Here is a 26,954-nt window from a genome sequence, read left to right on the forward strand (position 1 = left end):
CAAGGTGGGTGCCTGGAGTTTCATGGGTTTATTCTTTATTGGTGAACTTAAAACATGAATAGGAATTTAAAGCATGGGAAGAGAAAAACAAGTGGCCCAAAGGGTCATTTGTCTCAGTCAACCAAGATCCCTAAAACAAAGAAGCCGTAAGGGCACGGGAAGACCGTGGCTCTTTATATCTCATCATGTGAATGTCTTGACAGTCAAAATTGAAGTCAGACACTTGCATTACAAAAAAGAAAATACAACTCTTGGGGCTTACACTGCAGGAAGATTATAGGTACTTCCCATACACCTTGTCTTTATGTATGCATGGCCTCCCCTGTTATTATCATCACTCACTGGAATGGTACTTCTTTTTTAATTTTAACCAAGGGTGAACCTGCACTGACACATCGTGATCACCCAAGGTCCATAAGTTTACTTTAGGATTCATTCTTCAGTTCAGTTCAGCCACTCAGTCATGTCTGACTCTTCGACCCCATGGACTGCAGCTCACCAGGTCTCCCTGTCCATCACCAACTCCTGGAGCTTACTAAAACTCATGTCCACTGAGTCGGTGATACCATCCAACCATCTCATCCTCTGTCATCCCCTTCTCCTCCTGCCTTCAATCTTTCCCAGCATCAGGGTCTTTTCAAATGAGTCAGTTCTTCACATCAGGTGGCCAGAGTATTGGAGTTTCAGCTTCAGCATCAGTCCTTCCAATGAATATTCAGGACTGATTTCCTTTAGGATAAACTGGTTGGATCTCCTTGCAGTCCAAGGGACTCTCAAGAGTCTTCTCCAACACTACACTTCAAAAGCATCAATTCTTCGGCACTTAGCTTTCTTTATAGTCCAACTCTCACATCCATACATGACCAGTGGAAAAACCATAGTTTTGACAAGGTGGACCTTTGTTGGCAAAGTAATGTCTCTGCTTTTTAGTATGCTGTCTAGGTTGGTCATAACTTTTCTTCTAAGGAGCAAGTGTCTTTGAATTTCATGGCTACACTCACCATCTGCAGTGATGTTGAACCCCCCAAAATAAAGTCTGACACTGTTTCCACTGTTTCCCCATCTATTTGCCATGAAGTGATGGGACCAGATGCCATGATCTTAGTTTTCTGAATGTTGAGGTTTAAGCCAAATTTTCACTCTCCTGTTTGACTTTCATCAAGAGGCTCTTTAGTTCTTTCTCATTTTCGGCCATAAGGGTGGTGTCATCTGCATATCTGAGGTTATTGATATTTGTCCCGGCAATCTTGATTCCAGCTTGTGCTTCATCCAGCCCAGCATTTCTCGTGATGTACTCTGCATATAAGTTAAATAAGAAGGGTGACAATATACAGCCTTGACATACTCCTTTCCCAATTTGGAACCAGTCTGTTCCATGTCCAGTTCTAACTGTTGCTTCCTGACCTGCATACAGATTTCTCAGGAGGCAGGTAAGGTGGTCTGGTATTCCCATCTCCTTCAGAATTTTCCACAGTTTGTTGTGATCCTCACAGTCAAAGGCCTTGGTGTAGTCAATAAAGCAGAAGTAGATGTTTTTCTGGAAGTCTCTTGCTTTATCGATGATCCAGCAGATGTTGGCAATTTGATCTCTGATTCCTCTGCCTTTTCTAAATCCAGCTTGAACATCTGGAATTTCACAGTTCACATACTGTTGAAGCCTGGCTTGGAGAATTTTGAGCATTACTTTACTGGTGTGTGAGATGAGTGCAATTGTGCGGTAGTTTGAGCATTCTTTGGCATTGCCTTTCTTTGGAATTGGAATGAAAACTGACCTTTTCCAGTCCTGTGGCCACTGCTGAATTTTCCAAATTTGCTGGCATATTGAGTGCAGCACTTTCACAGCATCGTCTTTCAGGATTTAAAATAGCTCAACTGGAATTCCATCACCTCCACTAGCTTTGTTCATAGTGATGCTTCCTAAGGCCCACTTGACTTTTGCATTTCAGGATGTCTGGCTCTAGGTGAGTGATCACACCATCATGATTATCTGGGTCATGAAGATCTTTTTTGTACAGTTCTTCTTTGTATTCTTTCCACCTCTTAATATCTTTTGGGTTCACTCTTCGTATTATACATTCTATCAGCTTGGACAAATGTATAAGAATGTCTGCCAGTCATTATAATTTCAGCTAGAGTATTTTTCCTTAGTTAAAAATCCTCACTGGTCTGTCTGGTTTTTTTTTTCTTTTGATTCCTTCTTGGAATTTTCACCTCTTTCTTTACATTGCCCATTATTTCTTGCACGTTGTTTGCTTTTTCTATTAGAGCCCCTTAGTGTATTAATCATAGTTGTTTCAAATTCATGGTCTGATTATTCCAACATTCTTGCCATTTCTTAGTCTGGTTCTGATGCTTGATCTGTGTTTTCAAAGTGTGTTTTTTTCCTTTTAGTATGTCTCATAATTTTTTGCTGAAAGCTGGACATGAGGTACTGCCTAAAAGGAACTCCAGTAAATAGACTTTTCATGATGTGGAGATGAAATGTAGGGGAGGTGAAGCATCTTATAATCCTGTGATCTTCCTGTGTTAATGAGTCTGTGAACTTCAGAGCTGCTTCTTAGTCTCACCCCCTCAACTCTTAAATTGTATGGAATGTTTAGAATGGACTGGTGTTGGGTATGTCATTTACCTCAGTTTGGTTGGGCTCTGATAAAACCACAGTAGGTTAGGCTCTGGTAAAATAGTTTTTCTTGAGGGCAGGTCTTGTTTTAAAAAAAAGAACAGAATACTCTTGACATCCAGTAGTCCCCCGTCCACAGTGTCACTTTCTGTGGTTTCAGTTACTCCTGGTTAACTGTAATCTGAAAATATTAAATGGGAAAATTCCAGAAATAAACAACTTCAGTTCAGTTCAGTTCAGTTGCTCAGTCGTGTCTGACTCTGCAACCCCATGAATTGCAGCACGCCAGGCCTACCTGTCCATCACCAACTCCTGGAGCTTACTCAGACTCACGTCCATCGAGTCAGTGATGCCATCTAGCCATCTCATCCTCTGTCGTCCCCTTCTCCTCCTGTCCCCCCCTTCTCCTCCTGTCCCCAATCCCTCCCAGCATCAGAGTCTTTTCCAATGAGTCAACTCTTCGCATGAGGTGGCCAAAGTACTGGAGTTTCAGCTTTAGCATCAGTCCTTCCAATGAACACCTAGGACTGATCTCCTTTAGGATGGACTGGTTGGATCTCCTTGCAGTCCAAGGGACTCTCGAGAGTCTTCTCAAGCAATAAACAACTTACCCATATGAAATTGTGCATTGTCCTGAGTTGCATGATCAGCTGTTGTGACATCCTGCTCTCTCCCACCCAGGATCCTCAACCACTGACATCATCGTGGCTCAATACAGGGTCACCTGAAGCAGATGATCCTCCTTCTGACATTATTATCGTCAGAAGGTCAGTAGTAGCCTGATGCTGCATCACAGTGCTTTTGTCCTTCACCTCACCTCATCTCATCATGTAGGCATTTTAACCTTTTACCTCATCAAGTACACCACGATCAGATGTTTTGAGAGAGAGAGAGATCACATTCATATAACTTTTATTACAGCAAATTATTATTAGTTTTATAAGTTAGTTTTATTATTATTGTTGTTGTTTAGAGCTTCCCTAGGGACTTAGATGGTAAAGAATGTGCCTGCAACATGAGAGACCCAGGTTCAATCCCTGGGTTGGGAAGATCTACTGGAGAAGGGAATAGCTACCCACTCTTACTGTGCCTAATTTATAAATTAAACTTTATCATAGGTATATATGTATAGGAAAAAGCAGTATATACGGAGTTTGGTATTACCCACAGTTTCAGGCATCCACTGGAAGTCTTGGACATATCCCCTGAGGATACAGGAGAACTACTGTACTTCAAAATGATTCCTTTCCCCCTTGTCCTTCTGGAAGCACAAAAGGGATTTTTCTCTGATATTTGCTGTGAGACCCTTATAACACTGGTGAGCTGTGGTTTTTTGAAACAATGTCATCCCAGTAAAGTTTTTTTTTCTTTTTCCAAGTAAGTTTTATTAACATTTAAACTGAAGCAGGGATTTATTTGGTTGACGTAAGGAGGTTTGTCATAGCTATGGTTTCTGTTTGTGTTTTTCTCTTCAGTACTTGGACCGTGAGACCGCTTCGGCCACATTCATAGACAGTGGCGGCCAGTTTGTTTCCTCCCAGGTGATAAGGATCAGCCGGAACCCTTACTGCGGCTATGAGCGCCAGATTCTGTCCAGCCGGGAGCGCCTGGAAGAGGACTCCTTGTTGGCTGCCCTACAGTGGCAGGAGCCTGACGTGGGCCCAGTCCCCTTTTTGAAGAGCACCGACCCTTCTTCCAGCTATTTTGTCATCTTGAACTCTGCAGCCTTCTTCAGGGTGGGAAGCCAGCTAGAGGTGCTGGTTCATGTGCAGGATTTTCAAAGAAAGCCCAAGAAATATGGTGGAGACTACCTGCAGGCCAGAATCCACTCCCCTAAGCTACAGGCGGGGGCCGTGGGCAGAGTGGTGGACTACCAGAACGGATTTTACAAGGTCTTTTTTACTCTGCTCTGGCCAGGTCAAGTCAAAGTGTCCATATCTCTGGTCCACCCCAGTGAAGGGATCCGAGTTCTTCAGTACCTGCAGGAAAAGAAACCAGACAGAGTCTATTTCAAGAGCCTCTTCCGGTCAGGGAGGATTTCTGAAACTACAGAGTGTAACGTGTGTCTTCCAGGGAGTCTTCCCCTGTGCAACTTCACAGACCTCTACACTGGAGAACCCTGGTTCTGCTTCAAACCAAAGAAGCTCCCTTGTAGTAGCAGAATTAACCATTTCAAAGGTGGATACCTGAAGGGCCTCCTAACTGCTACAGAGAATGCTTTCTTCCAGAGGTATGTGCCCCTTGTCCTAGGTGGGGATTGAAGAGTCCCTTTCCGTTGTCTTTGTCCTACTTAGGAGACTTTCTTATTTTGGTTATGTGCTTCTTACATCTCTCCAAACTTGGCCCAGTTCAGGAGAGGTGGTAAGAAAATAAACAAAGATTTATATTTTGTGATTAGTATGTTTATTTCAGGGACTTCCCTGGTGCCTCAGATGGTAAGGAATCTGCCTGCAATGCAGGAGACCTGGGTTCAATCCCTGGTTTGGGAAGACCCCTTGGAGAAGAGAATGGCTACCCCCTCCAGTATTCTTGCCTGGAGAATCACATGGACAGAGGAGCCTGGTGGGCTACAGTCCATGGGATTGCAAAGAGTTGGACATGACTGGGTGATTAATATGCACGCGCGCACGCGCGCGCACACACACACACACACACACACACACACATGCTTATTTCAGTTCAAATTAAATACCTTAAATTTTTGTTCTTTTACCTTAACATCTTTTACTTCAGAACTACATAGCATGTTTATAGCTGTATAAGCAAAATCACTTATTCACAGAACAGATAAAAAAATTATCTAAGAACAGGGCTACTAGAGGTCTTACAGTCAAGCTAATGTTTTAGCTTCATGTCTCAGAAACTGAAAAAAGTCTTAAGTGTCACATTATTAGTTGTTAAAATCATATAAACATTTATTGATAGGAAAAGGTAGGAATGTGGTAACATTGCTAGATTGATTTAATGATAAGCATGAAGAATAACTACCTGGTGGCAAGCGTCTGCCTGCAATGCAGGAGACCTGGGTTTGATCCCTGGGTCGGGAAGATCCCCTGGAGAAGGAAATGGCAACCCACTGCAGTATTCTTGCTTGGAAAATCCCATGGACGGAGGAGCCTAGTGGGCTACAGTCCACAGGGTCGCAAAGAGTCAGACACGACTGAGTGACTTCACTTTCACTTTCCTTCTATGAAGATTGAAGGCAGGAGGAGAAAGGGATGACTGAGGATGAGGCGTTTGGATGGTATCACCAACTCAATGGACATGAGTTTGAGCAAGTTCCAGGAGTTGGTGATGAACAGGGAAGCCTGGTGTGCTGCAGTCCATGGGGTCAAAAAGAGCTGGACACGACTGAACTACTGAACTGAACTGAACTGATGGGAAACCAGGAATATCACAACGAATTATATTTTTCAAGTTAATAGCTATTCAAATTTTTGCATTATTGAGCACATATTCCTATTTTTGAACATAGGTATGAAACTTTTTCAGTATAATGATCAATATATGGCATAATATGCAGAAGGAAATATATAGAACCAGTATGAGGTAAAATTTCCATTTTCTTCAACATTATATGTGTGCGTGTGTGCATGCTCTGTCACTTCAGTTGTGTCCGACTTTTTGCGACCCTATAGACAGGACTGTAGCCCCCCAGGCTCCTCTGTCCATGGGATTCTCCAGGCAAGAATACTGGAGTGGGTTGCCATGCCCTCCTCCAGGAAATCTTCCCGACCCAGGGATCAAACTCGAGTCTCTTACGTCTCCTGCATTGACGGGCTGGTTCTTTATCACTAGTGCCTAAAATAAAATAACATTCCTAAGAAATAAAAAAGGTAGAAAAATTACATAGTCAGAAAGTATAATTATTTGAGAGAATGTAAAATGCTTTTTATTTTTAAATGATATATATATACTTTAAAAATATTCCCTTGTAGAGATGGTTCTTGTTGTTTTAGTTGCTAAGTTGTATCCGACTATTTTGTGACCCCATGAACTCTAGCCTGCCAGGCTCCTCTGTCCATGGGACTCTCTAGGTAAGAATAGTGGAGTTGATTGCCATGCCCTCCAGGGAATCTTCCCGACCAGGAATTGAACCCACATCTTCTGTTATCTCCTGCATTGGCAGGCAGACTCTTTACCACTGAGCCACCTAGGAAGTCCATGTAGTCTGTAGCAGCTTCTAAAATAAAGCTCTGGTTTTTTGTTTTTCTCGTAGTCAGCTTTTGGTGGCAAAAGTTTAAATACATTATTTGCTAGAATCATGCCATGCTTTCAGAAGCCCAGCAGAGGGCGCACTGCTCCCAGTATATTTATTGTACTAGTTTTCCAAGAAGGCAATGGCACCCCGCTCCAGTACTCTTGCCTGGAAAATCCCATGGACCGAGGAGCCTGGTGGGCTGCAGTCCATGGGGTCGCTAAGAGTCAGACACGACTGAGCGACTTCACTTTACTTTTCACTTTTATGCATTGGAGAAGGAAATGGCAACCCACTCCAGTGTTCTTGCCTGGAGAATCTCAGGGATGAGGGAGCCTGGTGGGCTGCCGTCTATGGGGTCGCACAGAAGTTGGACACGACTGAAGTGACTTAGCAGCTTAGCAGCGGTCTTCCGAGGGGTTTGTGTGTGTGTGTGCGGCTCAATACAAAAGGTCTTTAGTCTTATTCTTTAATTAGGCACATTATTTATCAATAGGACTTCCCAGGTGGCGCTAGTGATAAAGAACCCACCTACCAATGCAGGAGACGTAAGAGATGTAGGTTTGATTCCTGGGTTGGGAACATCTCCTGAAGGGAGGGCATGACAACCCACTCCAGTATTTTTGCCTGGAGAGTCCATAGACAGAGGAGCCTGGTGAGCTATAGTTTATAGGATCACACAGAGTCAGACTTAGCATTTACACACACCATGAACAGATTATTTTATTTCTGTGTACTTTTTGCCTCTGTATGAGGAGTGTTCAGTTACTCTCTTTTAGGAGTGTGTTGTCAGTCTACCTAGGGGTTTAGCAGAACCCTTCTGCTAAATGGAAGAAACATAACTTGTAATTTACTGAAATGCCACGTGGAAAAAAAGTGGGGAAAAGGTCAGAGAACTAAGTTAGTGTAAAAATTTTAAATGTTCCTAACACCAAATCCTACCGTTAAAACCAGAAAACACCTGTGAATCCAGAAGGATAAAATAATGTCTGTCCTTGCCTTTACTTGCATATCCTGGATGAGGCTGGCTGATGTAGTAGAATCTGCCAGATCTGTAGTAGAATCATTTAAAAAATTCTACTTACTTAGAAGTTTGCTGGGAAAGTATTTGAGGTGGCATAGGTTTTTGAAAACAAAACATTTGACAGAATCCTGATATAGATTTTAATTTTTGCATTTTTACTCTGTTAAAAATCTGAAATTTTGCATTAGGCTAACTAAAAAGAGAAAGAGAAAGATGGACATTGATCATCTGAGGGATGGATGAGTCCCCAGTTAGGATTCTGCTCTAGGCAAGGCTTAAGGAATCTGACTTAATGCTCCCCGTAGTCTTGCAGCCTGAAAACCAAGTAGTGACAAAGTAGACATTGTCATCAGTGTGAGCCATTCTCTGCGTCCAAGGGATTAAGCGATTCAAACAAAATTTGTCATTTTGGAGTTTGCAACCTAAGGGTGAAGCAGTGAAAAACTAAGAACCTGTTTAATTCTTATTCAGTTTATGTGTCCGTATAACCTGCTTATTATAAGATACCTAATTTATTAAGTATCAATTGTATGAATTAACATTTATAAGGATATTTCATCTTTAGACAGCTCTTTGAAATCCCATCTATTTAAAAATTTGCAAATAAAGATACATATTGAAAAATAAATGTTCCTAAATTTAAATAAATAAATTAATTCTTTAAATTAAAAATATTTGAGCTTGTACTCTTTTTATTCCTCTTTCAAGTGGTGTCAATATCAAAATGCCAATTAACTCCAGTGGACCTGATTGGGTGACTGTGATTCCCAGGAATATAAAAGGTAAAAGGAGCAAATGTGATGATTTGTTGTTTTTCCTGCTCAGTGTATTGAGTCTCTGTAGTTTCACTGAAGATATAAAGCCCCCTTTTAATTTGCCCTGGTTACTACTGGGCATAGTTTGCATTTTAACAAAACTTCCAGGTGATTCTGATCCATTGGTACAGGATATTATTAAGAGTAAAAGAATTAAATTTAGAAGATGAAATATATGTGTTTTGTTTTTTGCAGAATAGTTATAATGAGCTATAGTCACTGGTATAAAAGAAGGATAAACATTATTATTTTTTAAAAATTTATTTATTTGGCTTTGTCGGGTCTTAATTGAGGCATGTGAACTCTTAGTTGTGGCCTGTGGGATCTAGTTCTCTGACCAGGGATCGATCCTGGGCCCCTTGCATTGGGAGCACAGAGTCTTAGCCACTGGACCACCAGGGAAGTCCCAAGGATGAACATTATTAAGTGGCTTATGTATTGGAAGGTGGTCACTTCTTGGCCTTTTGGCTAAGATCAAGTGCAGAGGGAAGATGAGGTCCTTTTAGCTGTTGAAAACATGTATGTGGTATCCCACAAAGCAGAGGGTGCAAACACTAATGCCCCAGGGATGAGGTGTAGAATACGCGTGAACCTAGCCGTGTGAGTATCGGCCATACGCACACCTTGTGTAAGTGGTGGGAAGGAACTGCAGAGCGGGGACCGTCTGAAGGTGGCAGCCCCTTGGTTCCTACACGTGGTTGATATGCAACAATGTGGACCCAACACAGCCAGGTCGAAAGATTTTTTTTTTTTCCATCAAAAACCTGAAGTCTTAATTTTTGAATGTGCATCTCCAGATTTCAAAACATTGGCATCCTGTTAAAAACCTAAAAAAAAATTATATTGTGTGGGCTAAATAAAACTTGTGGTCTTGATGCAGGCAGGACCCTGCCAGTCTGTATTTCTGATGTTCACTGTCAGTTGCCACAAGAAATCCCCATCTTTTCCTGTTTGATTTACTTGAACCCAGTGAGTTCCTAATCTTAGAGGATGCAAATGTGAAACATCATGAATGGAAATTGCTTGCCTTTTATCGGCCAGGCCCTCGATCCCACAGTCGAGATGTCAGTAAACATGGTACCCCCAGTATACTGTATCCCTTACATGCTCCCATCTGTCACTTCTGGAGGCTCGGACTCACCAACACTTCTGACCCTCTGTTCCACAGCCCTGGTTGTCTAGCTCACTAGATTCAGTCTGATGGGTTTTTAGAAGACGAAAGAAACCATGAATCAGTAGGAGCAGGGTACCCGGGCTTGGATGGGTACCCTGTGACCCCGTGATGTCCCCAGTTGTCCAGTGGGATGGTCAGAGGGAGGAGCTGTAGATGGTTTGCTTGCACCTGACAGGTCTTAGAGTTCAGCCAGGAAGTGGCTGTGGCTTCACACAAGGAGCAATAGGAAGGTCCTCTTAAACGAACGGGGTGAAGAAGTAGAGGAAAACAATAGGATGGGAAAAACTAGAGATCTCTTCAAGAAAATTGGAGAGATCAAGGGAATATTCCATGTAAGGATGGGCAAAATAAAGGACAGAAATGGTAAGTGCCTAACAGAAGCAGAAGAGATTAGGAAGAGATGGCAAGAATATACAAAAGAACTATACAAAAAAGATCTTAATGACCTGAATAACTGGAATGGTGTGGTCACTCACCTAGTGAAGTGAGTGTGAAGTCAAGTGGGCCTTTGGAAGTATCACTACAGACAGAGCTAGCAGAGGTGATGGAATTCCAGCTGAGCTATTTCAAATCCTAAAAGATGATGCTGTTAAAGTGCCATACTCAATATGTCAGCAAATTTTGAAAACTCAGCAGTGGCCACAGGACTGGAAAAGTTCAGTTTTCATTCCAGTCCCAAAGAAAGCCAATGCCAAAGAATGATCAAACTACCATACAGTTGCCCTCAGTCTGCTTGCTAGTAAGGTTATACTCAAAATCCTTCAAGCTAGGCTTCTAATAGTACGTGAACCGAGGACTTCCACATGTACATCTTGATTTAGAAAAGGCAGAAGAACCAGAGATCAAATTGCCAACATTTCTTGGATCATAGAGAAAGCAAGGGAATTCCAGAAAAACATCTACTTCTGCTTCATTGACTATGCTAAAGCCTTTGACTGTGTGGATCACAACAAATTGGAAAATTCTTAAGAGATGGGAGTACCAGACCACCTTCTCTGTTTCCTGAGAAACCTGTGTGTAGGTCAAGAAGCAACAGAACTGGACCTGGAACAATGGACTGGTTCAAAGTTGAGAAGGAATAAGAGAAGGCTTTGTATTGTTACTCTGTTTATTTAACTTATATGCAGAGTACATCATGTGAAATGCAGGGCTGGGTGAACCACAAGCTGGAATCAAGATTGTGGGCAGAAATATCAACAACCTCACATATGCAGGTGGTACTGCCCTAATGACAGAGAGTAAAGAGGAACTAAAGAGCATCTTTATGAAGGTGAAAAAGGAGAGTGAACAAGCTGGCTTAAAACTCAACATTAAAAAAACTAAGATCATGGCATCTGGTCCCATCACTTCATGGCAAATAGAAGGGGAAAAAGTGGAAGCAGTGACAGGTTTTCTTTTCTTGTGCTCTGAAATCACTGCGGATGGTGACTACAGCCATGAAATTAAAAGACACTTTTAATTTCATATTAAAAAGCAGAGGCATCACTTTGCCAACAAAGGTGTATATAGTCAAAGCTATGGTTTTTCCAGTAGTCATGTATAGATATGAACTTGGACCATAAAGAAGGCTGAAGAATTCATGCTTTTGAATTGTGGTGCTGGAGAAGACTTGAGAATCAAACCAGTCAATCCTAAAGGAAATCAACCCTGAATATTCATTGGAAGGACTGATGCTGAAACTGAAGCTCCAATCCTTTGGCCACCTGATGTGAAGAGCCAATTCATTGGAAAAGACCCTGACGCTGAGAAAGATTGAAGGCAGGAGGAGAGGGAATGACAGAGGATGAGATGATTGGATAGCATCACTGATTCAATGAAGATGAATTTGAGCCAACTCTGGGAGATAGTGAAGGACAAGGAAGGCTGGCATGCTGCAGTCTGTAGGGTTGCAAAGAGTCTGACACGACTGAGCCACTGAACAACTATAATTTTGTTTAGAGAAAAGAAGTATTCAGTAACTAATGAGGCTTTGATGGGTTTTTAGAGGAAGAAAGAAACGATAAATCAGTGGGAGCAGGGTACCCTGGGTTTGAGAAAACTGTTTTAGAGCAGGTAAACAATTGGAAAGAAAAGAGAAGGACAATTACTTTGTGTAATAACAAAAAGTCCAGCATGGGGGAATGTCATCGATGTTCAGCTTAGTGACCAGCAGAGGGCACTCAAAGATCCTAAATGAAGGGCTCCCATTATTAGTTTCATTCCTTTTCCGTCCCTCCTTGCCTTCCTCCCTAATTCTGTCATTCCCTTTGTCTTCTTTTTAAAATGTCTTGTTTTCTGTTTATTTGAGACTTAAATAAGGGTTGTGGAAATAGTACGAAGTTCCTGTATAGACATTACCCAGTTTCCCCTTACACTAACTTCTTAAGAAATCACAGCTGTGCTTAGTCGCTTAGTCATGTCTGACTTTGCGATCCCATGGACTGTAGCCCTCCAGGCTTCTCTGTCCATGAGGATTCTCCAGGCAAGAATACTGGAGTAGGTTGCCATTTCCTTTTCCAGGGGATCTTCCTGACCCAGGGATCGAACCCAGGTCTCCTGCATTGCAGGTGGATTCTTTAGCGTCTGAGCCACCAGGTACGCCCAAGAATACTGGAATGGGTATCCTATCCCTTCTCCAAGGGATCTTCCTGACCAAGGAATCGAACTTCGGCCTCCTGCATTGCAGGCAAATTCTTTACCAGCTGAGCTACCAGGGAAGCCCAAGAAATCATACAACACTTAACAAAAATAAGAATGGAACATCCATGTAACATTATTAAGTAAACTATTGGGTTTTATTTGGATTCCATCAGTTTTCTGACAGATGTCCATTTTTTGGTTCCAGAATGCAGTGCAGACCCCACATTGCATTTGGTTGTACATTTCCTTAGTCTTCCCACTGTGACAGATCCTCAGACTCTTGTCTTCTATGACCTTGACACTTCAGAGGAGCACTGGTCAGATATTTCTTAGAATCTCTCTGAACTTGAGTTTGTTTAATGTTTTCTTATGAGTGGGATGAGGTTATGCATTTTTGGGAGGAATAGGACAGGAATGATGCTGTATCCTTTTGCGGAGGTACATGATGTCCAGATGTATTACTAATGATACCTTGATCACCTGGTTTAAGTGGTGTCTGCCAGGTTTTCCATTGTATCTATTTTCATTGTAATTATTTTCATCTTTGTATCTACATGATATTCTGGGGAGATACTTTGAGGCTGTGATAGGCTAAATAATGGCCCCTAAAGATGTTGTTGTTGTTGTTAAGTTGCTCAGTCATATCTGACTCTTTGTGACCCTATGTCCATCGAATCAGTGATGCCATCCAACCCTCTCATCTCCTTGGTCATCCCCTTCTCCTCTGCCCTCAGTCTTTCCCAGCATCAGGATCTTTTCCAGTGAGTCGACTCTTTACATTAGGTGGCCAGAGTATTGGAGCTTCAGCTTCAGCATCAGTCCTTCCAATGAATATTCAGGGTTGATTTCCTTTAGGATTGACTGGTTTGATCTCCTTGTAGCCCAAGGGACTCTCAAAATATCCAGATCTTAAACCCTCAAAAATATCCAGATCCTAATCCCTCAAATTTGTGGATGTTATATGTTATATGGCTAAAGAATATGTTATATGGCTAAAGAAACTTTGCCAGTGTGACTAAGTGAAGGTTTTTGAGCTGGGGAGAGAGTATCTGGATTATCTGAGTGGGCCCTAAATGCAGTCGCAAGTGTCACTTTAAGAGGGAGGCAGAGGGAGGCTTCCTACAGAAGAGAAAAGGCCATGTGAAGATGGAAGCAGAGAGAGATTTGAAGATGTCATGACCTTGGCTTTAGTAACAGAGAAATGGACCATGAGCCACAGAATGCAGCTCTAGAAAAGGCAAGGAAACAGATTCTTCCCTAGAGCCTCCAAAGAGAGTGTGGCTCTTCCCACAGCTTAGTTTTGGCCTGGTGATAGTGAATTTGGAGTTCTGGCCGTCAGATCTGTAAGAGAATAAATTTGTGTTGTTCTCAGCCACTAAATTTGCGGTAATTTGTTACAGCAGCCACAGGAAATTAATAATACAGAAACTATGTAAAACATTCTGTTTTTGTTCAAACTTTCATCTACTAACTTTAGCATTCATCACCCGATCTTCCCAGTAGCAGTTACTTCTGTGGTGTTCTAATGGTGATCTGCTCTCTCTCTCCTTCTAAAGACATTTAGTAATTGGAATTTTTTTGTAAGGAAGAGTTGTCTCTTCTTTATCATTTGTTAATTTCATCAGTATAGGCTCATGACTATTTCAACTATTTCTTTGAATTATAATCCAATTCAATTGTTCAGATTGTTCCCGTTTTGGTAATTGGGAACTTCTTTCGCTTGGCTCTGTGCCCTTTTGACAATGCTTTCATTCTTTTCATTAATTATTTCTTTTCTTTCTTTCTTTTTTTTTAGCTCTTCCTTACTTTCTGAAGGCACCACAAGATATTTCAGGCCCATTTTGTATTTTCTTTGCTGAGGCCATAGAAGGGCTCATAGTCTTTCCACTTTTATTATTTCCACCTATGAATCCTATACTTTGAAGATTTTATTTTCCCTTTGACATGTTGATATTCATTTATTTATTATTATTTTGACTGTGCTACAAGGCTTGTGGGATCTTTGTTTTCTTTTTTTCCTCTTTTGGTCTCACTGCTCTGTGTGCAGAATCTTAGTTCCTGCTGCTGCTGCTAAGTTGCTTCAGTCGTGTCCGACTCTGTGCGACCCCATAGATGGCAGCCCACCAGGCTCCCCCGTCCCTGGGATTCTTTAGGCTCCAACACTGGAGTGGGTTGCCATTTCCTTCTCCAATGCATGAAAGTGAAAAGTGAAAGTGAAGTCGCTCAGTCGTGTCTGACTCTTAGCGACCCCATGGACTGCAGCCTACCAGGCTCCTCCATCCATGGGATTTTCCAGGCAAGAGTACTGGATTGGGGTACCATTGCCTTCTCCGCTTAGTTCCTGTACCAGAGTTCAAACCCTGGTCACAGAGTGAAAGCATCCTAACCACTGGACTGCCAGGGAATTTCCTTATCTATGTGTGGAATTAACAATTCCTTAGTTAATTGATTTTCCTCCTCAAGCAGTCTTGTGGATTGCTTGAGATTGCCAGTGCCACCCCCATGCACGGACACAATTCGAGCACAGAAACATAACTTTAAGTTAGACTAGACTACCTTATTGGAGAAGGCAATGGCACCCCACTCCAGTACTCCTGCCTGGAAAATCCCATGGACGGAGGAGCCTGGTAGGCTGCAGTCTGTGAGGTCGCTAAGAGTCGGACACAACTGAGCGACTTCACTTTCACTTTTCACTTTCATGCATTGGAGAAGGAAATGGCAACCCACTCCAGTGTTGTTGCCTGGAGAATCCCAGGGACGGGGGAGCCTGGTGGGCTGCCATCTATGGGGTCGCACAGAGTCGGACACGACTGAAGTGACTTAGCAGTAGCAGCAGACTACCTTATTAAAGCCAAGCATCTGACAGGCTTTTCCAGGGTCAGAATTATTGCTGGATTTTTATAAGCACCAGCATTGTGGTCCTCAGACCACTAGCCTAATGTCTCAGGCACTTTGATGGCTTCTAATGTCATCAGCAACTAAACTAGAGCTCATGTGTTGGGGGGAGCTTAATCAAAGTTTAGAATATAACTAGATCTAATAACAATAGAATAAATATCAACATCTTTATAGCTTTCTATTGTTTTTCTCTATTGAAATTTGTCTTATAGGCAATAGAGCACACAGATATGAGGCATATAGCACAATGGAGTTTTACGTCTGTACATATCTTTGTAGGGTGACTCCCCAGTGATCCATGCCCTTCAGTTGTATGACAAAGTTGACTTAAAAAGAGAGAGAGAGATTATCCTGGGTCGATCTGACCTAACCATATAGGTCCTTAACAGTGACCTGGTGCTTCTAGAAGAAAGAGATTGAAAGTGTGAGAAGGATTTCAGGTGACGGAGATTCTTCATTGCTGGTTTTAAAGATGAAGGAGGCCACTGGGCCAGGACTGTAGGCAGCTTCTAGGAGCTGAAGGCCCTTCCCTGGTTAACAACTAGCAAGGAAATGAGAAACTCAGTCTGACAACTGAAAGGAACTGAATTTAGCTAACAATTTGAATGAACTTGGTAGCAGATTCTTCTCCAGAGCCTTCAGAAAGGAACACAGCCCTGCTGACATCCTGATTTCCACCTGTGAGATCCTGAGCAGAGAACCCTGCCACACCGCAGCCCAGACTCCTGACCTGCAGAACTGTGGGAAAATAAATAATCCTTGTTGTAAAATGTAGTTATTATATTTTTGTGTATTTATTGTTTGGCTGTGCTGGGTCTTCGTTGCTGTGCACGGGCTTTCTCTGGTTGTGAGCAGGGGCTTCTCTGTTGCAGTGCACGGGCGTCGGGCGTCTCACTGTGGTAGCTTCTCTTGTTGCAGAGCACTGGCTGTAGGCGTGCAGGCTCAGGAGTTGTGACACATGGGCTTAGTTGCTCCATGGCACGTGGAATCTTCCCGAGAGAACCTATGTCCCCTGCACTGGCAGGAGTCTCACCCACTGTACCACCAGGGAAGTCTGCCCCTTGTTTTTAAGCTATTAAGTTTGTGTTGATTTCTTGCATAGCAATAGAAAATGAATTAACCAACTACTACCCAGATCAAGATATAGAGTGTTTATAGACTATCCAGCGTATTTCTAGCACTCTAGTTTAGCCCCTTGCAGTGAAAAATGCACTTTCGCATATCATAGTATTGAATTTTCACAACAACCCAGTAAACCAAGGTCCTCAGACATGCAGATGACACCACCCTTATGGCAGAAAGCAAAGAGGAACCAAAGAGCCTCTTGAAAATGAAAGAAGAGAGTGAAAAAGCTGGCTTAAACCTCAACATTCAAAAAATGAAGTTCATGGCATCTGGGCCCATCACTTCATGGCAAATAGATGGGGAAACAATGGGAACAGTGACAGACTTTATTTTCTTGGGCTCAAATTCACTGTCGATGGTGACTGCAGCCATGAAATTAAAAGATGCTCCACTTGCTCCTTGGGAGAAAAGCTATGGCCAACCTAGACAGCATATTAAAAAGCAGAGACACTACTTTGCCGGCAAAGGTCTGTCTAGGCAAGGCTATGGTTTTTCCAGTAGTCATGTATGGATGTGAGAGTTGGACCATAAAGAAAGTTGAGCGATGAAGAATTGATACTTTTGACTGTGGTGCTGGAGAACTCTTGAGTGTCCCTTGGACTGCAAGGAGATCAAACCAGTCCATCCTAAAGGAAATCAGTCCTGAATATTCATTGGAAGGACTGATGCTGAAGCTGAAGCTCCAATATTTTGGCCACTTGATGTGAAGAACTGACTCATTTGAAAAGACCCTGATGCTGGGAAAGATTGAAGGCAGGAAGAGAAGGGGGCAACAGAGAATGAGATGGTTGGATGGCATCACCGACTTGATAGATGTGAGTTTGAGCAAGCTCCAGGAATTGGTGAAGGACAGGGAAGCCTGGCGTGCTGCAGTCCATGGGGTCACAAAGAGTTGGACACGACTGAGCGACTGAACTGAACTGAAGCCAAGGTCCACGTCCAGTTAACTTAGGAAATCAGAGGATTGGTATCCTACACGTTTTTGTTTAGTCTCAACTTTGTGTCTGACTATTTTGCAACCGCATGGACTCTATCCCGCCAGGCTCCTCTGCCTATGGGATTTCCCAGGCAAGACATAACAGCCAGCAAGCCTAGTATCATTTGGGGAAAGGAAGCCCCCTCCTACCACCATTTCAGTAACAAAATGCGGTCTCTATGAATGGTGCCCCCTCTGCCATCACCCATCTCCTCAGCTCCCTAAGAAACCTTGGCAAGTCACTCTGACTTGCTTTCTTTACCTTTAAGAGATATTTGGACTAGCTTTCTCTGAGGTCCCTTTCAACATTCTCTGAATCTACAGGTATTTCTACCTCAGATAGCATGTGTAAGATGCTTAGCTTTTAGAGAAAAGAAAGAAAAAAAAATTCTTAAAGTTTTGTAGGGGGAATTCAAGGTTCAGTAAAAACTCAAACCACTGTGATCTCTAAGGAGCTAGGCACTCCTCGAGTTCCCAACACTGGACGGGGTGTGGCCGGACAGCTCAGCACAGTGTCCTCATTCCTTACCTCCCGGAGGTGGCACTCCTGTGCTCGAGTTCCTAGATAGGGAATTGATTGCCTCCATTTCTTCTTGGTCTTGTCCTTCTTTCCCCTCCTGAGTTCTAATTCCCTGCCGGAAAAATAAAAGGACCCATGTTGGTACGTACACATCCCTACCCTTATTTCACAAGTGTCCCTCTCATACTGCTCTTTCTAAATGGTTTAGGGAAATTTATCTCTGCCCATTTTTCTCATTTAGTCCCATTCGTGGCCCAGATAGCCCTTATTATGGCTAATGAATGATATGGAATGATGCTCTTTGGAGGAAAATTTAAGCTATGGGCTTTTAAAGAGAAGCCAAGACATTTTAGAGAAGTAGGGACCTTACTTGCAAATAATCAAAACTATCCCTTCTGATTTTGCATAAAGATCTTTATGTCTGCTCTTACAACCACCTCCGTATAAATTTCCTTCACCATCAATGTTCAAGATAAACATAAAGTTGAATAATGACTCGGTTATGTTTTTAAATTATTTTTATTCCATTTATACAGTACAGCTTAAGTGAAAATTCTTTCTGAGCTCCGAGAAACACTGACCTTTTAAACAGTTCAGACTGCTTGAAATTTAGTCGGGAAATGTCTTTGTCCCAGTTGACCATAAGAGGGCGATGTAGGTACACATATTCCTCTTTAAAAATACCTTTTGTTATCTAGTGCTGCATGTTTAAAGAATTAATGTGAGGTTCAGTAATTGATTTGCTTTGCTTGACTTAACTCTGATAGTAAATATAATTAACATTTGAATGGAAATGGTAATTGTTTCCGGTGTGATATACATGTTTCTTTGTAACACTTACTTGACACAGAATAGCTGAGTATACTAACTTAACCTAGCAAAAATTGTGACTTTAAAATCACTTTTGATCCCCATTCCAGTAGATATTTTCTTTGGGCCCCAGGTGTGTTCTCTGGCCTGTGCAACCTTGATGTGTTGATATAATAAGGAACTTTGGGCAAGATGAGATGACATGGCAATGCCTCATTTAGTAGCATGTTGAGAAATTGCTTTTGAATAAGCCAAACATTTACCCTACCCCCCAGTTTTCTTTGATAGTCACGTTTGCCAAAAAAGCATTTATAATGCTGTTTGCTTTTCAATTGAGACCTTGAACCTGCAAAGAATTTGCAGATGCCTAAGAAAAAGGATTAAATATGCCCCTGTCAAATAGGGCATCTTCTTTGAAGGGAATAAAACCAAAATAACTTTGAGTAATATAGATAATATCAAGAAGTCAAAGAAGGGGCCTCCCTGGTGGCTCACTATGAAAGAGCCCACCTGCCAGTGCGGGAGACATGGGTTCAGTCCCTGTTGTGGGAAGACCCCACATGCCACAGGGGCAGCTGAGCCTGTATGCACCAGAACTGTGGAGCCTGTGCTCCAGAGTCCAGGAGCCACAACTAGAGAAAGGCCCCTGCAGCAGCGAAGACCCAGCACTGCCATAAATAGATAAAGAAAAGAAAAAATGAACTGGAGCGAGCAGATAGGCATTGGAAGGAGGTAGAATTTTTTTTTTTTTTTGATAAAAAAATCAAAGAAGCTGAAAATAGTCATGAGTAGGAAACTTACTTAAATTTCAATTTCTAAGTCATATGAGCACTTGGATTTTGAATTGTGGTTAAACAGGTGAGACTATAGAATTGCTGGATTATGATCAAGATTTGAACCTTGGGGTGTATAAGGGAGTGATACAAAATGATTGGTGGTTTTTGGAAGATTATAAACTTGAATAATAAGCGTTAGAAATGAATAAATGTACACTTTTCCAGAAAAAAGCCTAAAAGAAAATGGCTGGTATCCACAGACATCTTGTTTTGGGAAGTGATATAACACAGTGGTTAAGAGCATGGACTTGGGGGCTCACCTGCTTGGATTAGATCCTGACTTTGCTACTTCCTGGCTCTGGAACTGAGGTCAAGTTACTTAACTGTTTTGAAAGGTAGGACCTATCTTGAAGGGTGATCGTGAGCGTCCGATGAGAGAATACATTTAATTGCTCAGAACAGTGTCTGGTGCAGAGTAAACGTGCAGGAAATATTAGGCATCCCTGTTGAAGCATGTAAAGTGCTCTGTTTCCACTGAAAAATTCCAGTGGCATTTTCTGAGGGAGGTGTTTGGTAAGAAGGGTGTTGACTGTCACTGTGAAAGGTGTCCTGATGCTTGTGTGATCATGTGTAACTACGCTACAAGCATGAGTACACACTGCTGATGCAATTTTTTTTTTTTTTAATTTGGCCACACTGGATCTTAGTTGAGGCATGTGAGATCTAGATCTAGTTCCCTGACCAGGGATGGAACCCCAGCCCCCTGCATTGGGAGTCTTAGCCACTGGACCCCCAGAGAAGTCCCTGATGCAATTTTACTATTTTTCATTGTGTATAAGGACTTTTGAACCTTTTGTGTTGTGGAGAGTAATTCTTTAGACCTTGTGTCAGTGGTTTGTTTTCTGTGTTCAGTGATGGTTTTCTGAGTTAATATTTGATTGTGGGACCCATTGATCGAAACTTTTGAATGAGCTGAGAAACATTAAGGACTAATACTGCCATGCATATATAAATGTGAATTTAAGTTGTTACTTGCCTCGCAGGCATTTGGGTGAGCCGTAACCCCAGATAGTGCTTAGATCTACACATTTCCTTGGTTTTTGCCTGCTTTTATCTTGAGAAAAACATGCTTCATCAGAGGGAATGGTCAACGTCCCCTTTCCCCTTCTGTCCACAAACATCCTCACACCCATTTTAGATCTTCCTATTTTTGTGCAAAGCAGAACTTTTTGTAGGAGAGGGAAAGTCTGGGATTTCTTTGAGATGTGACAGCCGGAGGTTGTCAGCAGGCTAACAAACATAGGAGCATAATTGTGTTTTAACTTGAAACATTTTTTATGTATGACTTGTTGGAAGAGAATTTCAGAATATCTTTTTTTCTTTCAGAAACCAACAGCCTAGAACTATCTCAAGGCTTAGGAACTTTTCCTTCTGGTTATTATTACAAAGATCAGTGGAGGCCCAGGAGATTTAAGATGCGCCAGTTTAATGACCCTGACAACATTACAGAATGCTTACAGAGAAAAGTGGTGTACTTGTTTGGTGACTCGACAATCAGGCAATGGTTTGAATACCTCACTACGTTTGTTCCAGGTTGGTACTTTGCTTTTTGTTTCATAACTCCCATACACACAAGATCCAGCTCTGAAATAAGCAGACCCAGTCTGGTGCCTGCAGAAAGGCATCAGATGAGGGAAAACTGACTTCTCCGAAGGACTAAAGGCGAGTCCTGATGCTGGAGAGATGAGTGATAGTTTCTGACCAGTGGTGGGGCTGGCATGCATCAACGAAAGCTCTGGCTGCCTGTTGCAGTTCAAAGCACTGACAAGCCGTGTGACCCTGGACGAGTCATCTGCTTCTCAGGGCTTCGTTTCTCCAAGTGTGCGATAAGGTGCTGGACACTCACCTCACAGGTGTGAGGTGACACCCTTCTGACAGTCTAGGCTGTGAAATGGAAGTGAACATTTCCTGTTGTTTCTCTTCTAGTTCTGTTTGGTCCTACTCCAAGTTTATAACAGATTTAAGTGGAAGGAGTCAGACAAACTGTAGTCCAATTTACTGCATCCAGGCAACAGAGTGTCCCCGTGTCACCCATTGGGTGGTCGCTGTGTGACTCTGAGATGAGCTGCCTCTCACCAAGGGAGTCTGGCCAGTCCAGCCTTCTTAGCTTCCTGGTCTCACGGCTGGGCTCTGGGCAGCTCTTCAGACTTGGAATAAAACCCTGCTTATCGGAGGGCCGTCCCTTATTCTCAGGAGGCCTTTTCCTCTTCCCAGAAAGGGTGTGGATAGAGCGAGGAGGGGCGGATCCAGGGCAGCAGGACTGAAAACCCTGCTTAGAGTTTACAGAGCTGACGAACAGCTTTGTGGGAAATGTGTTGTTTTTTTTTTTTTTTCATTTTAAATTAATTTTTATTAGAATATAGTTGATTTACAATGTTGTGTTAGTTTCTACTGTACAACAAAGTGAATCAGCTATACATGTACACATATCCCCTCTTTTTTTAGATTTCATTCCCATTTAGGTCACCACAGAGCACTGAGCAGAGTTCCCTGTGTTATACAGTAGTTATCTATTTTATTATCTATTAAGTTTACTATCTATTTTATTATCTATTATCACTAATTATCTATTTTACACAGGTAGTGTATATATGTCAATCCCAGTTTCCCAGTTCATTCCACTCCCCCATCCCTCCTTAATATCTGTAAGTTTGTTCTCTAACATCTGTGTTTCTATTTCTACTTTGCAAATAAGTTCATCTGTACCATTTTTGATGGCTGTTTATGGACAGGACTTTTCACAAAACAAAATTCCACAGTTGTGAGTGGTTGTGTGTGGTGTTTTTCATTTTTCTCTTCTGTTTATTATATCAACTTAGTTTCAAGTTTCATTTGAAGGAAAGGAGGAAGTAGATATGACCCCCATAAGTAGAAAATTAATTATGATTTTGATTTGCTTATTTAAAAAAAAATTGAAACAGACATAGCAGAGTTCTAGTTCATAAAAGACAAGTTAAGCAGGAGAAGGGAAACCATTTGTATGGCATGATGCTAGGCACAGTTTGGTGCTGACCAGGCAGAGCCTTCCAGCAGTCGGTATTTGCTTGGTTCTTAAGTTCTAATGAGCTTGGTATTTCCTTTAATAGCAGTGATCGCATTGAGTGTCTTGTTCATTTTCCACTGTAGCCTTTGCAGACAGATTTTTGCCTGATAAAGCCTTGTGTCAGTGCTTGATCTTAATCTGAAGAAAGAATGGTAAATTGAGCTTTTATGCAATTTAATTGAGGCCAAATGCTAAGTAGTAAGGAGAATGAGGTATGAGATTCTAGAAGAGCCTGGGTGGGACCTCATGGAAAAAAAGTGAAACCTTAACTTTAACCCTTAAAAGTAAATAATATGGGACAATTATAGTTTGATGTTACTTCTTCAGAATTGACTGTAAACTCCTTGAAGGCAAGGACTGTGACTTATCCATCTGAGCATTGCTGACTTTTTTTTTTTTAAGCTAGGAAACTAATTTATTATTTACTTTCTTTTTTTTTTCTTTTTGGCCATGCCATGCAACATGTGGGATCTTAGTTCTGCCACCAGGGATACAACTCCTGTCTCCTTTGGTGGAAGGGTAGAATCTTAACCACTGGACCACGAGGGAAGTCCTGCCTTGCTGGCTTATAATACATTAGTGCTGGCACAGAATAGATGCCTGCTGCTGCTGCTGTTAAGTCACTTCAGTCGTGTCCAACTCTGTGCGACCCCATAGACGGAAGCCCACCAGGCTCCCCCGTCCCTGGGATTCTCCAGGCAAGAACACTGGAGTGGGGTGCCATTGCCTTCTCTGGAATAGATGCTTAGGCAATGTTAATTCAGTTGGGTTGCCAATGGCTATTTAATCTGGTCTGTATAAGGCACTTGTAGGACTCTTTAGGGATATGAGACAAATCCTTTTTCCTCATGGGGTCAATGTTCATCTGTGAATTATACAGCTTCTTTTAGGGGTAATGAGGGAGGATTATCACTGATTCCTGGAATCATCAGAGGAGCTGGCCTTGGAAACCCAACTTAGATAAAGGGGAGGGAGTGAAGGGAATTCTAATTTGTGCTGCTGTCTTTGTTACGACACAGAGAGAAGTTTTCTAAGACATTAACAGAGTTTTCCATGCATAGGGTGAAATTGAAAGTCAGAAGAAGCAAGGTTGCTTCTTTTCTTTTGCTTATTATAAAAAGAGGTATTTGGTTACTGTTATGTGTTTGTTAAAAAGCCGAAGTTATAGTTCTTGACCTGGAAGAAATATTTATCTGTTAGAACAATAATGTGTAAATGTCAAATTGATGTTTAGATATCAACAGTCAGTCAATACAAACAGGAAGATTTCTTGGCCTAACAGTTAGAGGTAAACAGGTTATTTTACTTCTGAGGTCTAGAATCTACTGCTGATGATATTACTTGTAATTTCTTGCTTATGGAGTGACTTAATAAATATGTTAGAATAAAGGTCCATTGAAGCTGGGGAGAGGTGCCAAGGTGAAGTGAAGTAAGTGTTTACATTTGTACCTTTTTGTTGTTTTACTTTAAAAAAAATTCTTTTTTATTTGAAGGATAATTGCTTTGTAGAATTCTGTTGGTTTCTGCCAGACAGCAACATGAATGAGCCATAGGTATACAGATGTTCCCTCCCACCTCTCTCCCCATTGTTGTTATACTTTTATTAAAAAAAGTTGTTCTTTGAAGCCACTAACTAAAGGATAATAAAAGTATATGGCTTTGTTTAACCATTCTTATGAGTCTGACTTTTCCTTGTTTCAGATTTAGTGGAGTTTAACTTGGGTAGCCCCAAGAATGTGGGTCCATTCCTGGCAGTGGACCAGAAGCACAACATCCTGCTCAAATACCGCTGCCATGGTCCACCCATCCGCTTCACGACCGTCTTTAGCAGTGACCTCCGTTATGTGGCTAATGAGCTGAATGGCATCGTGGGAGGGAAGAACACAGTGGTTGCCATAGCTGTGTGGTCTCATTTCAGCACCTTCCCCTTGGAAGTGTATATTCGGCGGCTCAGAAACATCCGTCGGGCTGTGGTCCAGCTCCTGGACCGAAGCCCTAAGACTGTGGTAGTCATCCGGACAGCCAATGTCCAAGAGCTGGGACCTGAGATTAGCCTTTTCAACAGCGACTGGTATAACTTTCAGCTGGACACCATCCTTCGGAAGATGTTCTCAGGGGTTGGAGTGTATCTTGTTGATGCCTGGGAGATGACCCTGGCCCATTATCTACCCCACAAGTTACATCCAGATGAAGTTATTGTGAAGAACCAAGTGGACATGTTCTTGTCCTTTGTGTGCCCCTTGGAGACCTAGCCTGCCAGAGGGGACTGGAGGAATCGCTTTCAGTGACCTTCTCTTTCACCTGCACTACAAAAAGATAAACTTTTTTACATAGGTGGCCCCATGGAGAGATGGCTTCTATATGTACTGAAAATTTAGAAAGGAGCTGGACTTTATATAATCATTGTAAGGAGCTTGGAAAATACAGATTACACTTATATCTACCTATAGGATTTTTTTCCTATCTTGACTTAGCCACGGGTGAACCATTATTAACAGCATATACACATTATACTGCCCTTGTAACCAAAGATACTAATGAATGTGTCTGAACTAGCTTCTCTTGGCAGGGGATATTACTGTGCTATAAAGTGTGAAAAATGTTCTGACCTAAGTAAGGGGCAAGTTTGGTTGGCAGTGGAGTGTTTGTAGTTTATCTGGTAAAGGAGCATATTTGCATGAATAGCATAATTGGTCCATCTTCAGTGGAGGTGAATTTAACCCAAGGCTTGCAGTCAGTGGCTCCTGTAACACACTGAAGACAGCTGTGTCTCAAGAGTTTCTTTTGATGATCCAGTTTTTTTCTGAATTACTTGAAAAGGCTGGTATCCTTGGTCAGAACTTTCTAATGAGAATATTTACAGTGTCCTACTTTAATCTGGAAAAGAAGCAAAAGGGAAAGATGAAAGCAGTATATATATAATTGATATTTGTATTGGGTGATTGTTACTTGATTCAGCTAAGGATGAATACTTATTCTAAAATAGCCACTTTTGGAACTGAAAGGGAAAATATATAAAGGCAGCTTTATTTTTGTGTTCTGAAGTTCAAGGGTTTTAAGAATTGACTTTTATGTAAAGATTGCTATTGTTTGTTATAAAGTTGTGCAAATTATTTCTAGCAATACCGAGTGTTTCTTTTTTGGTTGTTATTTTGAATTGCATACCCAAATTAGAAATTAAAATCTAATTAAAGATTAAATTTATATATTGAAACCTGTGAAGGGTTGATTTGGGCATAAGGTAATACTTATGTTTGGAAGTAAAAGGTGCTATTCTTACTGGCTACCTTAAAATAATTGAATTATCAATTTTACTTGACTGTCTTTATCTTATTAATTTTAAATAAGTTTAAGTTGATTTGTGACCACTTAGTCCTCTTTTCTTTTTAAACCACATAGAGCCTAGTTTTATTTATCCCTAAAGGAACATGTGATGGACATGACTTTGGGTAAACTCCGGGAGATGGTGAGGGACAAGGAAGCCTGGTGTGCTGCAGACCATGGGGTTGTGAAGAGTTAAATACGACTTGGCGACTGAACAATAACAAAGGAACATGTGAAGAAACGGGAGGCTTCAGAAATGAAGAAAAATGCCTAATGCATTAAAAAATACACTCAGAAGAATGGGTCAAAGAATCTGAGTTTTTAACTTAAAACAGAGATACTGAGATCTTCCTTTCCTAGCCTTGAGGGCCAGCTTCAAGTTTGTAAAATAAATAAATATAATTTTAAATTATTTTCCGAGTCTGAAGTAGACCAGGTAGTTAAATATATTAATATAGTTGAATTTTAATGGTCTTTAAGCTTTAGAGTGTTTAATGATCATTTATTTGAGCAAAATGCAGAAAATTGTGGAGTCAGCCTTAGTGGCAGACATCCGAGGATTCTGATGCAATGGTGGTAGTCTACATTTTGAGAAACACCAAGGGAAGAGGGAAGATAGAACTAAGAAAATAATATCTTTTTGTCTTATTTTAGGGGCTTTCCCCATAACATTTAATTCTGACTAGGATCTAATAATGTAGGCAATATTAGCTCCATTTTATAGATGAAGAACTTGAGTTTGGATTTGAACTAAGGTGCATGACAGTCCATAGCCCTTTTCAACAGGAACTTTTTGGACTTCGTAAAGTTTTATTTTTCATGAAAGAACTTTGGAGCATTTTCTCAAGTGTCACTGGGGAAGGCTGAGTCATGTCTTCCTAGGAGAATTTCAATTTTCACTGCCCCTCCGGAGCTTTGGAGTGATGCTACTTGTTTGTATAAATGATTTCATGTGACCTCATCTAGTTATTT

At 41.6% G+C, this 26,954-nt stretch overlaps 1 protein-coding gene across 7 annotated transcripts in view; it reads left to right on the forward strand.

Moving 5' to 3' along the window:
* Positions 1-25,872, forward strand: part of NXPE3 (neurexophilin and PC-esterase domain family member 3) — a 55,160-nt gene extending 29,288 nt beyond the window's left edge. For 5 of the 7 annotated variants that reach the window (XM_024990032.2, NM_001081529.2, XM_005201233.5 and 2 more), the window contains 4 exon segments: positions 4,096-4,850; positions 8,551-8,624; positions 20,942-21,148; positions 24,360-25,872. In XM_024990032.2, the coding sequence (XP_024845800.1) occupies positions 4,096-4,850; positions 8,551-8,624; positions 20,942-21,148; positions 24,360-24,910 (1,587 nt within the window). In that variant the 3' untranslated portion in view covers positions 24,911-25,872. 7 annotated transcript variants of the gene reach the window in all.
* Positions 25,873-26,954: the final 1,082 nt, after the last annotated feature.

This window comes from Bos taurus, chromosome 1 (genome assembly GCF_002263795.3).
Source record: "Bos taurus isolate L1 Dominette 01449 registration number 42190680 breed Hereford chromosome 1, ARS-UCD2.0, whole genome shotgun sequence".
Classification (NCBI taxonomy): domain Eukaryota; kingdom Metazoa; phylum Chordata; class Mammalia; order Artiodactyla; family Bovidae; genus Bos; species Bos taurus.